This window comes from Amaranthus tricolor, chromosome 14 (genome assembly GCF_026212465.1).
Source record: "Amaranthus tricolor cultivar Red isolate AtriRed21 chromosome 14, ASM2621246v1, whole genome shotgun sequence".
NCBI lineage: Eukaryota > Viridiplantae > Streptophyta > Magnoliopsida > Caryophyllales > Amaranthaceae > Amaranthus > Amaranthus tricolor.
This window is the reverse complement of record NC_080060.1, coordinates 6,491,664-6,504,251: the sequence shown is the minus strand read 5'-3', so window position 1 is coordinate 6,504,251 and position 12,588 is coordinate 6,491,664. Positions and strand designations below refer to the sequence as shown.

General features: G+C 34.2%; 1 protein-coding gene across 1 annotated transcript; it reads right to left on the bottom strand.

The window, feature by feature from the left end:
• Positions 1–36: 36 nt before the first annotated feature.
• On the bottom strand, positions 37–11,370 carry LOC130800044 (chitin elicitor receptor kinase 1-like). The gene is made up of 11 exons (XM_057663378.1): positions 10,329–11,370; positions 8,650–8,683; positions 5,692–5,753; positions 5,261–5,442; positions 3,596–3,685; positions 3,046–3,139; positions 2,813–2,964; positions 2,650–2,741; positions 1,810–1,948; positions 729–824; positions 37–567 (listed from the first exon to the last, which is right to left on the bottom strand). The coding sequence occupies exons 1-11, from the start codon at positions 10,960–10,962 to the stop codon at positions 400–402; spliced, it is 1,743 nt and encodes a 580-aa protein (XP_057519361.1). The 5' UTR covers positions 10,963–11,370; the 3' UTR covers positions 37–399.
• Positions 11,371–12,588: the final 1,218 nt, after the last annotated feature.

The following is a 12,588-nucleotide window of genomic DNA, read 5'->3' as shown; positions in this document are numbered from 1 at the left end:
GGAATCATTTTTGAGGAACAGAGAAATAACCATTCGTGATGATAAACGATGTCCGGTAAAACAAGCAAATTTCCCTCTTATTAATATCTCCTAGTAAATACAGCTAACAAGTATAAAAAGAATGGACTCGGACGGAAGTTTATAAACTCCGACAGCCACAATGCAACCAACAGACTATAATCTTAGGCCAGAGCAACTATGAGTCTATGACATTACATTACATACACACGTTAAATACATGTATACATTAGATACAGAGTTTATACAGAATTTTAAATACAAAAGCAATCGGCATCCTGTCTTTCTACTCAGCCTTTGACTATACGCTTGCATCGCTTTGTGCAGTAGGAGAGGAACGACAAACAATGACCAAGACAAACATTCGAACAAAAGAAAGACCTATATAAGTTGCTGACGTTGGGCTTTTAGTTGATGGTTTCCGTAGATTTCACCTGTGTCCCATTCGCCAGTCATGGACGACAGAGTCATTAGAGCCACAACAACAGACCTCATGCTAGGTCTTAGATGTGGATTCTCTTGAGTGCATGCATTTGCAAGTTGAGCCAGCTACAGCACGGAAAACGGAATTGATTAGGTCAAAATAGAGTTTCTAACTGATAAATCATCCGAAATAGCAGTCAAAATAGAGTTTCTAACTGATAAATCATCCGAAATAGTGACATTCTGAGTTCCACCATAGTAAATAGATTGAATAGAATGGTTCTCACCTTATAAACTGAGTCAAGAGGATAGTCATCTCCCAGCCTAGGATCGACCAGTTTCCGAACCTCATTTTGGTCATCTTGATTGAGAACAACTTCAAACTGTGAAAAAACCAAGAAAAATTGGGATACTCTTCAGTTTTGAATCAATTAATCTGTACATTTTGGTACCAACCAACCCACCGCATGTACACACACGGACACATCTCTCTACGGGGCATTCAGAATAGACGGATGTATGCATTTCATTCTAACCATTTGTATTGAAACTTGAAAACATCATCTTAATATTACAAATATCTTATCTTTTAAGGGTAAATAGAAAACAAACTCTTTGTTATTGGGGTATTGGGGTTGCATACATCCAACACTCCCCCCAAAAATCCTATCCAGGTGAGAGCAACTTAATGGTATTGGGATATTGGAATGAAATGATTGAAAATATCTGATCTTACATCAAAATAACTCAACTATTGGTTAATTTCCATTTCCCAAGGGAAAATGACTTTACATTGCACCAATGCCATTAAACTGTTAAAGTGCCTGTTGTTAATGCGGATTGTAAGGAATTGGATGTTTATAACCTCACCCTTATGAAACAAAGGCTCTTTCAGATTGCCTCTTTGTAGAAAATCAACATCTACGGCGTCACTTAAATAAAAACCGTGCATGATTTGAAATCATTTTACTCTAATCCAACATAATTGAAAACCAAAGAATTCTCAATCTTTGGCTGCACCGGAAATATATTAGTCCCTTCACACGTGAGAATGTAACCATAAAACTCAAAAATTACCACATTCTTAACGAGTAGCCGAGTATGTCCATACGCCCCTTCCTACAGTTACTTTTTATTCTTAACCAAGAAGTTTGATCAAGGATAATTCACAGGTAAGGCTCAGTTGAAAACGTGAAAATTCAATTATTCGAAACGGTATATGTCCTCACAAAATTATAATTATTTGAAAGAGAAACAAGAAAAAGGAAGGCCGTGTGTGATGATTCAATATGGATGAAATATAATTGTTTGATTTCAACTATGGGTTTTTACCAATAGAAACCCACTTCAGAAGAACCAATGACTTACCATGCCGACAAGGCCCTTTGAGTCAGGACCTGAGACATTTTGTTTCACTACAGCTGCCTTAGCTGATATAAGCTCATAGAGGACAACTCCAAATGCATAAACATCAACTTTTGGTGAGACCTCGCCATATTGAGCATACCTGAATAGAGGAAAAAGAGAGTTGCTATTCTGCATGTACATGATCAAGCTCTTTTCTAAAAAACAAACCATCCTTCTGAAAATTGCATAGGAAATCGATAAATAAATCCAACACGGCATAGAAAAAATGGGAAGAAATATTGCAAATGATAAAACAGGATAAAGAGATAATTGTCTGAAGAGTCCTTAAGAGCACTGAATTTAAGTTTCTAAAATACCGCAGTCAAAAGAAAGAGCTTACAGAATAGGAATCTACACATCGGTATGATACATAGAGATTTGTTTAACGGAAAGTCAAGTACTTTATAAAAACAACAAATTTAGCTCAACAAAGAGTATTAGTCACAATCAATAAACATAATGTAGGTTTTTCTAGGATGAATACTTGTCGTGCATTTCTTACATCTGGATGGAAAAATCTTTCCTAACAAAAAAGTATTGGGTGCACCGGATTGTGCATCGATCCTGAAATCACCCTTTTCTCATTAGAGTGATTGTAATCAATTCGAGTCCGTTGCAAGTTATGGAAGTCGTCCCACATTGGTTGTGTAGGCAACCAATGAAGGGTTGACAAATAGGCAACTCTAGATTAATGTTAACAATAACTAATAGTCTTGCAAATATTGGTATCAAGAGAATCACAGTTACGAATCTGAAATAGCTGACAAATTCTGCCACATTAGTCAGAGAAAAATTTCTTACTCTGGAGGCATATATCCGAATGTACCCACAAGACGTGTTGGCGCAGAATGATTTCCAACTTCAGTCAGCTTGGTCAACCCAAAATCTGCAACCTGTAAATTTGACACGTTAAGCAACGAAAACAACATACGCCTTCCACTATGAACAAAAAAAATTGTTGCACCTTTGCACGGAAGCTCTTGTCTATTAATATATTGGCCGATTTAATATCACGGTGAATATAGACAGGCACTGTATGCTCGTGTATATATTCAAGACCCCTTGCTGAATCAAGGGCAATTTGCACTCGAGTGGACCAGGGTAGTGGGTCTCTTCCTGAGGTCAAAGCAAATGGTTGGCATTAATTCAGGTACATAAGTACATTACAAAGATAATTTTCCTAAGATAGAAATTCACCAGATCCACGCAAATGCTGGCTTAAATTGCCGTTCTCTATGTATTCATACACTAGGAAAAGACACTCCTCAACACAATATCCAATCAAGCGAACCTGCAGTCAACAACATATATTAGTAAGCTAAACTTTTAAAGATGGGGAATCTCCGCCCGGCCCGAGGAAATCTTTGCACACCTCCATTACCTTTTGGGAGACAGATCGTCTATAAGACTTAATTCTCGCTTGGGATCACAATTATTATAAAGACAATTAAGACTTCCCCGGAAAGAACTAGTAGAGACAGAATATGCACATAGCAATATCGGAAGAATGTCAGACAAGAAATAAAGCAGGATATCTGTCTATCATTAAAAACGATCAAAATATTAACTTATAGCTAAAGCTTTGATCACCTCAATTAGTTCCTTTTTGAAGAGACTCACACAGCTCACATATAAATAACTCTATAAGGCATGAATCATAGGAATGTATGAAATGTGAAAAGAATCTCCAAGCTTCAATTCAACAAGCAAGTGCATAATAAACATAAATTTAGTGCAGGAAGCATACCAGGTTCAAGTGATGAACACGAGTCAAAACGTTTATCTCAGCAAGAAATTCTTTGGTTGCCTGCATGTCCATCTTCTTCACGGCTGCTTTCTGTCAAAATATATTGTTTGGCACACAACAAGGAAGAGAATATCAGAACTCGATATCAAAACACAGAAAATATGCATTCATATTATTTCAGACTAATGAAAATTAGTTGGCACGGAAAATGAGAAACAGAAAAAAAATCTCCCCCACCTGCCACCCCATCTTCTCCACCTCCCAAACCCCACCACACACTGCCACCCCATCCCCTCCACCTGCCCCACCATTAGCCACCCCAAACCTTCCTCCCACCTGTGCGGCTTCCCCAACCCTCCCCCTCCCTGCAAGACCCTGCTTCTCCTCCACCCGTGCGAAGACTCAACATGCACAACAACCGCAAACCCGAATCCACCACCAACAACTGTGACCCGCCCTCGAACCCTAGCCCATCGTCGAATCCAAATCCAAGTCCACCCAAAATGCAGGGGTTTTTTCAAGGGAAAAGAAGTGGTGGTTGCTTGTGATCCGGCTATTTCAATAGAAAAGGAGCTCCGGTATTGATTTGCAATTGGATAGCCCGTAAGAAGGTATGTGGTGCTGGCTAAGAGGAGGTGTTTGATGGGTCATGGTGGGGGGGGTAAGTGATTGGATTGGTCTTTTGTTTTTTATTTAAAATTTCTTTTTTTTATTTGCCAAATGATCTCTTTAATAGGTTAAAGGTAACTATGTATATTTTTCGGTAGCACTCCTCTATGTTGGCATTATTCACGGTATTAATAAAATTGGTATTATTGTTGGAAAATCAGTGAAAGGTTGTATCATTCACGGGAACTATTCCTTTTATTTATATGTTAAACCAAACAGCTTAATTTTCACTTCACTTATTAGAGGCACCTTATAGAAGCTTTTTGGTCAGATTGGGCTTTATGCTACTTTTCTAAAAAGTTACTTTGTCACTAGAGCTAGACCCATTTACAATTACCTAAGATTATGTTTGGAAATAAGTATTTCATTTCCAATTGTAGATTTCAATTATGAAATCATAAATGAAGAATTTGAGAATGACAAGGTGTGGGAAGTCATTCTCAAATTCTCAATTTTAACTAACTTTAATACAATGATGGAATTAATACAAATCCAAATTTGGTTTTTATTAGTTTGCCAAACACTAAATTTAAGTCAATTCTAAATTTCCAAATGAAATCCTCATTTCCAAACATAACATGAATTTGTTATTCTAAATCATCCAAAGAGGACAAATATTTCTTATCTTCACTCAAGATCAATGACCGGCAATGCCACAACAACAATTCACTTTTCTAAAGTGAATTTATTATTCTAATAATATCAAAAGAGGAAAAATATGTCTTATCTTCACTCATCACTAGAGCAATAATATGGGTAAGGGTAAATACCAGTCAGCTCAAAGATCAACGGCTATTCTACTGCCAGACAAAAAGTTTAAAACTGAGTAACATCCATTCTCATCTTAATAATAATCCAAACCTACCACATGACGGCTAGTAAATTACAAGAAAAAATTCTTAACAGTAAAAATTTCATCCGAGAAAACTTTAACCTGGACATTTTATATTAACTTCAACTGTATAAAACCACTGTCAATCTAAGTGCCTTACTAACCTCTCCTCTCAGCTCTGCATAGTACACATCTCCAAAACCTCCCGAACCAATCTTGTTGGCCATGCTAAAGTTATCTGTTGCTAGAGCAAGCTCTTCAAAGGAGAACTCGACTGATTTGTTAACAGTCACACCGATGTTTCCAGCATTTAAAGAATCTCCCAATTTGCGGGAACTTCCATGAACTGTCATCAAAATTGAACGCAATAATGTAAGTAGCATAGAAGTCTGCAGATCTACAAAAGATTCCTACTTCCAATGAAATTAGTGCACACTGGCTAAAGAGAAAAAACAATTGATGTATCTAATGCTAAGAGAACTACTTTTGATAAAACTGACACGCAACATTTTGACGATAGATTGCACATTGAAACTTCTCCTATCCTTATGCCAAACTTACTTCAACGTATAAAACAACAAATAAATAGCTCAACTCTTACCAGACTGTTGTCCTCCAGCCTTGCCAAAAAGTAAAGCTTTCTTCATTTTCTTTCTTCTCATGCGAATATAAAATAAAGTAGCCAATATAATCAAGACAACAACCACTGCCACAATTACACCAGCAATGACTGCACCAGAATGCCCTGCTTGCATAATAGGAAAATATTACTTTGCATAGCATTAAAGCTTAATCCAAAAGGAGTAACGAAGGGATCCAACCACCTGAGCTGCAAAATGAAGAAAGGGAAGAAAAGGTTAACAGATAATTTTAAACTATGTGGCATCTAGTTGATTTCAGAAATTCCACATGTTGCCCAAAGGTTAGGGATACTTCTTTTGGATACATGCAATCTCCTTTCCATTCAGAACAAACATGTAATATGCACAATATGGTAGCTCTATTAATCTTTGTCAGATGTAATTCACATGTGCCGAAAGACCTCTAAACGCCATCATTTAAATGCTCAAAATAAGTTACGGATAGTTACTTTTGCATAAATGCAATCTCCTTTCCATTCAAAAAATCATGTAATCCGCAATGTATATATCTCTATTAAATTCTGTCACATGTTATTCACGTGTTTCAAATAACCTCATAACACCGTGGTTCAAACAACTGTAAAATGCTTTCAGACTTCCACATTGTAAAGAACGACATATTTTCTTAAAAACTTTTCAAGTTCAAAGCGTTACTTATGTTTGTCACTGACATATGCCACAAATCCTAATCCATTAGCCCAAATTTTACGAACTCATATTTTAAGATCATCACCCTACACTCTCCCTTCGCACAAAAACACCTATAAACCTAGTCATCCCTCCCTCAACCATCCTATGTACATTATAGGTTGCTACAAAAGTTGGAATCAAAGGATCCAGGGGAAACCGATCGACCTTACGAACACTAGCATGATAGTCTATGTCTAAAGAACATGAACAACAATCAATAGCTGGAAACTTCATGAAAATAAAGACAGGGGCGAAGTTACATTGGGGCCCGGGGGAAGCCTGTTCCCTCTTGCCGAAAATGTGATCCTTTGTATTTTTAGCTTTCGCCCTCTTACTAATTTATGATCTATATTTATAACATAAGGTCAAGATATCAAATCCTAATTTAAACTATTCTTTTTAATAAACCGATATATTATAATGTCATTACTATTTATCTTTCATTATTTTACATTTATCCTTTTTAGTGTGTGTTTATATTCTTTCTATCTTAATTTTAATGGTTTCTTTTAGACTTACTAGAGGAATAATAGAGTCAAAAAAATATTTGGGTTTTTTCAAAAGTGATAATTATAGGGAAGCTTCAACTTCATTTATTTAATATAAATTTTTGCTACGATTCAAGTTCATTTCAGTCTATATGATATTAATATTTTCATAATTTAACTAGTTTTTATATAAAAAATAATTTGCTTGTATATCCACTATTTGGCCCCCCTAATTCCAAATCCTAGCTTCGCCCTGAATCAAGCAATCATCTCATAATGCATTTAATCGTCATAAGCTTATCGGAATGCCATTTGACTTGATTATGGAAGACCTACTTAGCTAAAGGGAAAAAGTGAACCGGAATGGTCGATAAACTTAACAATGAACTTGACTAATAAGAAGTTTGGAAGAAAATGAATACAACTAAACTAAATAGGTCATGGAATGAAGTTGGAAAAAAGTGGTGGTAGCTATGGATATATGTATGTGAAAAAAGGAAAAGTGAGAAATGGACTAACAAAAAAAAGGCATATTAAAACAAAAGACATAAAAATAAGAGAGTAGCTTCTAAAAAAGGTCAATCCATAGTAATCTCACATTATAACTCCTACAAACTTCAATTTTCGTCAAAGTTTGCAAACTTAATCCATCAAAGCCAAATATCGCATATTACTTTATAAATTTTAATAGAGGTATACTTTTTTTAATCTCAATGTTACAAGCTTATGGTTTAGTGATAGCCATCAATACTGTAATACGTTTAAAAAAAGAATTCATCTATCCTTTCTTAAGCTTTGCAAAAAGTGCAAAGACACAATATTTCAACAGAGAGCAAAGCCCCGCTCCTCCAAAAAAATGATTTTTATTTTAGAAGGAAAAACTTATCCATGTGCACAGTACATGCATCAATTGCAAAATTTCTTTGATTCACGTAGAATAAGGAAAGTGAATTTAACTCCCAAATGGAAAACTTTTCCCATTATAAAAATGAAAAATGGTCCCCACTATTAGAGGCAAGGATGGTTTACATTTATAAAAATGTACTAAAAGGAAAAACATAACAAGTATTTAGAACTTTTCGTTTGAGGATAAAAATCAAAGGTAAAAAAAGAAAGTACAATGCTTCACATACTTAATCTATACATGAGTTCACTGTTCAAACAAGTTCATAAACAATATACATTCTACCAATCAAGAAAAGTACAATATGATTACCTCCATGTTCAATCAATTCCAATATATTTCCTAAGCTTAATATCAACGGATGAGAAGTGGTGCATGCAGAGAATTGATACCACAATTAATATCACCCTCCCTTGCATGTATTCTTACTGAACTTTTTTATTTCATTGTCTTTGAGTTTAACTATTTCACATCTAAATTTTTCAAGCAAGTATCACACAAATAAAAACTATTTAATCAAAAATTACATCGACGGCCATTGTAAATCCCACCAATATATTTATATACCGTAATGAAAATACAACAAAAGTTTGGAAAACCCAAAATTCACATATAGATTTTAAAGACATGATAGTGGAGCATATAGTTGGTAATCATGCACAAAATATATGCAAACTATACAGATACTAGCATAGATATATGCATCCAACATCTTTAGAAAGAATATGGCAGTTAGCATAAACATCCTTAAATTTTCCAAAAGCTAAATATCCAAAAACCAGAGACACCATGATGGAATTTTTTCCTTTTATGTACTGATAGAAATTTACCTGGAGGAGATAGGAGGATATTGTCCATCTTTGTCTGCAATCAGAACATATGAATATACGATAACATTAGCGATAAAGTTTCAGAAGTTTAAGAGCTCATATCCAATCACACCATTATGACATTTGCATGTTTTAGAGAGAAATTACATATAAGAGTATAAGACATTTTCCATTATTATTATTTTGGCCTCAACGGGGAGGAGATAAGATGCCCCAAGCCCTAAGGTATCGAAGACAAGATCAAAAGAGATATATTTCTTTACAAGAAGGAATAAGAAAAATATTAACAAAGACTAGTTAAGAAAAAACATAACGCACCTGATATATCAAAAATTAATTTTAACTCTCAGTCAAAGATAGTACCATTTAAAGGTTTCCCATGCCCTTGTCTTGAGCTTTTACCACACTTCAGGTGGGAAAAGAGGACGACACTATGATATTGTTTTTTAATCTATCCCTAAGAAATTGTGCAATCCAAAGTTCAACTAAGCTATTGGTGATTCACTGCTATTGATATGCTTCAAAAATTAAAATTTCCTCAATAGCTAAAGAAAAAAGGCAACCTATTGTATACAGCTAGTTATGCCAATAGATAGAGCAGCCGAATTGAACAGGAGGAGCTGCTACACCTTAGGAAATACTTTTCAAAAGGTAGTTCTCATAAGTAGAATCACTATAAGTAGCCATCCTCGTGTATTAGGATTAAGCCTTTGGTATTTTAGTTTTCGTAATTGACCATAAGCATTAGTTAGTGATAAAGCACCATCCATATTGGTCACACTCTGGGTAAAACTGCAAACGAAGTGTGAAACGCCTCAAATGCTGTATAATGCTATCTTGGTTGTCTATATTCCTGAGCATACATCTTTAGGATAAAATGATGCAATATTTTTCGAATAAACTCTACACAATTGCCACTAAACTTCGCATAAAAGTCCTTCAAAAATCATTTGCCATGAAAATATAATACTTCCTCCATTTCAGCAACAACTTTACATTTCTATTTTGAGTCCATTCCGTTCACTAACAACTTCTCATTTTCATTCTGGGTTAATTTCTTTTACCATTTCGAGTCATTTACCTTACATGGGATCACTATTTATGTAGTCCCACATTGTCCTCTCACTTAACTCTCCATAAAAAAGCACATGGGATCATCATCCATGTGTTTATCCTTAAAAACCATGCAAAATCAAATGAGAAGATGAGGTTGAAATGGAGGGAGTACTAAACAAACAAAACTGGAAGAATCACAACATAATCATAGCTCTACAAAGAAAAAGAGCACTAAAATTCATCACAAACAAGATCTTATCTTAATCAAAAAATTTGTAACACAGTTACTGTTGCTGTTCAAAGCTAAAAGCACTAAAGTCAACAATTCACAATGCAAAACCAAATCACTTGCTCATAGAGGTGTTCAAAACAGACCCGACGACCCGACATTTACCCAAAACCTTGTAAGCGAACACGACTTAAGCCGACTTCAAATTGAATTTAAAACTATATAAAAATCAATGCTTGATTTTAAACCGACCAGAAACACCTAACCCAAAATCCACCCGAATGAACACTTGGTTGCACATAATTGAGTAATCAAGCAAAACCACAAAGTTGCAACAAACCATTAAATCAATCACAACAAAAAAAATACTTTTTGTAAAGGGTAGCACAAATACCTTTTGCAGGGATGAACACAATCCCAGTTCCAGAATTCCAATTCACATTCGGGTTATACCTCTGCAGCAAATTAGTTGTAGCATTTGTTTCCTGAGCAACTGATTTCAAGTTATCTCCAGGCAAAAGTGGGTAAGTCAAGAACAACCCATATTTCTTATCAATCTCACTATCCCCACAAGAGCAATTAACAGGCACATTAATAATGGTATTCTCAGGCACATTATCAATGGGAAAATTATTAAATTTTGCAATCCAATTTACAGTAGTAAGATTAGAATAATAAGTCCCAGCAACTTTTCCATAAGTATCACCCTTTATCATCTGATAGTGAAAAAAATGACCCAAAAATTGCCCATCATTGAGACAATCACAAGTAAAAGGAACATTAATCCTTGTAAAAGATTGAATTCTATCTTTATCAGGAATAACTGGGTTATAACTGAGTATAGCATCTTCAGTAGTGTTCATAACTTGGGCTATGAATGTAAGGGTTGTATTTTTCCATACATAGTAAGAAGCTAAAGCTAAAGGACACCCTTTTTTGCATTTTGATTCTACCATGATCAAAGATGAAGAACTCCATAAAAGAAGAATAACCCAGAAAGGAAATAATTTTCTTTGAATTGACAACATCAAGATTAGGAAACCCTAAATTGTATCGAAAACAAGATCAATTAACAACAAAAATTGAGTGATTTATGAGAGTATGTTGTACAAAAGAGAGAAGGAAGGAGACGTAATTGAATAAGGGAAATTGGGTTAAGACTTAAGCGCGTAGAAAAATAATGGTCGCCACCATTAATTTGACTAATGGACGTGGTCTTTAAAAATAAAAGTACTAACTTTGAAGGTTAATATGTATGATCTGTGAACCGACGTATTAAAGCAGCTAGACTTTCAGTTGACATTCAAGATCATAATAGACAACTTACAACTACTAATATGCAGCTTGCTTTCATGATGACTTTATTAGTTATGCAGTTATGGTGTTATTAATTACTTCTTAATAGCAAGGTATGCATTCCATTGTTTCACAGTGGATGATTATTGTAAAAGAACATCACATCAATAACAAAGAGCTTATTTGCAACCTTCCTTTACTGGAAAATGATCAATATGAATGTCATTGCCAATTAACCCTACTTTATCAGTTTCTAAATCATTCCACACTCTTAAAAAAATCCTTCAACTACAAAAATAGAGGAACTTGTACCAAGAATAAATAAATTATGGAAGTTCTTATAAATACCTCTCGAAAATCTACAAAATTAATTTGAAGCATATATTTGCATGGTACCGTAGATGCTTCTTGTACAAGTCTTTTCTTTACAATTTCCTTTTTTCTCTTTGGTTCCATTTGTAATTGGTAGCCATTCACAACATTGGAGTTTAGAGGGTAAAATACAAGTTTTTAGGTGTGTTTGACAAATGACTGATAGCTGGTAGTTGATAGCTGATTATAGTGGCTAATTTAACCAACTGATTTTCTTAGCATGTTTGATCAGCTGATTTTGAACCTGCTGCTATGGACATCTTGTTCAAAAACAACTTATTCATAACAATAATTTGTTTCAACCAACTACTTTACCAAACATTAACATGGGATCATTTGTATTAAAATAAGCTAAAATTGCCTAATAAGCTATTTTGCCAAACTGTAACAGCCACTATTTTAATACAACTTATTTATAGTACTAATTAAGTTAAATTGGGATTCGAGTTAAGTTAATCCGAGTACTATAATTTTATATATGATAATTTGTCTTATTATATATTTTGACTCGTATTTAAAGTTTTCTTTATTTTTATTTAAAGTGACGTTTGAATAAAGTAAATTATGAGACTATTTTATTTTACCTACGATATTTACTAAGTCAAACGAATATTATAATATGGGATAAAATATACAATTACGGGTTTAACGAGGTATAATATTTAGACGATCAATTGAGAGTTTTCTTAATTGTGATGTTTTCTTAATTAAATATGTGATAGTTTTTGTATAAACATATGTTACTTGAAATTGTGATGTTTTCTAAATTAATATGTGATGCTTTCTTCATAAACATGTGTTACTAGATCTTTTGCTAATAAAACTTTTTTTAAATCGTTAGATCTTAATTAATCAACGGTAGCTATTCCTTCCTATCCTTCCTATTTTCACACCCATTCTTATTGGATCTCTCTCTCTCTTTCTATATATATATATATATATATGTACACACACACACACATATATATATATATATATCGTTCTCT

Bases quoted from the DNA above. Each gene is read 5' to 3' on its own strand.
- LOC130800044 (XM_057663378.1), bottom strand. From the start codon at position 10,962: ATGTTGTCAATTCAAAGAAAATTATTTCCTTTCTGGGTTATTCTTCTT. The intron at 1,949-2,649 runs GTAAGAAATTTT...TCCTCTATTCAG, and splicing joins TTCGGATATATGCCTCCAGA to GTATGCTCAATATGGCGAGG. The intron at 825-1,809 runs GTAAGTCATTGG...GTTTTTTCACAG, and splicing joins CAAAGGGCCTTGTCGGCATG to TTTGAAGTTGTTCTCAATCA.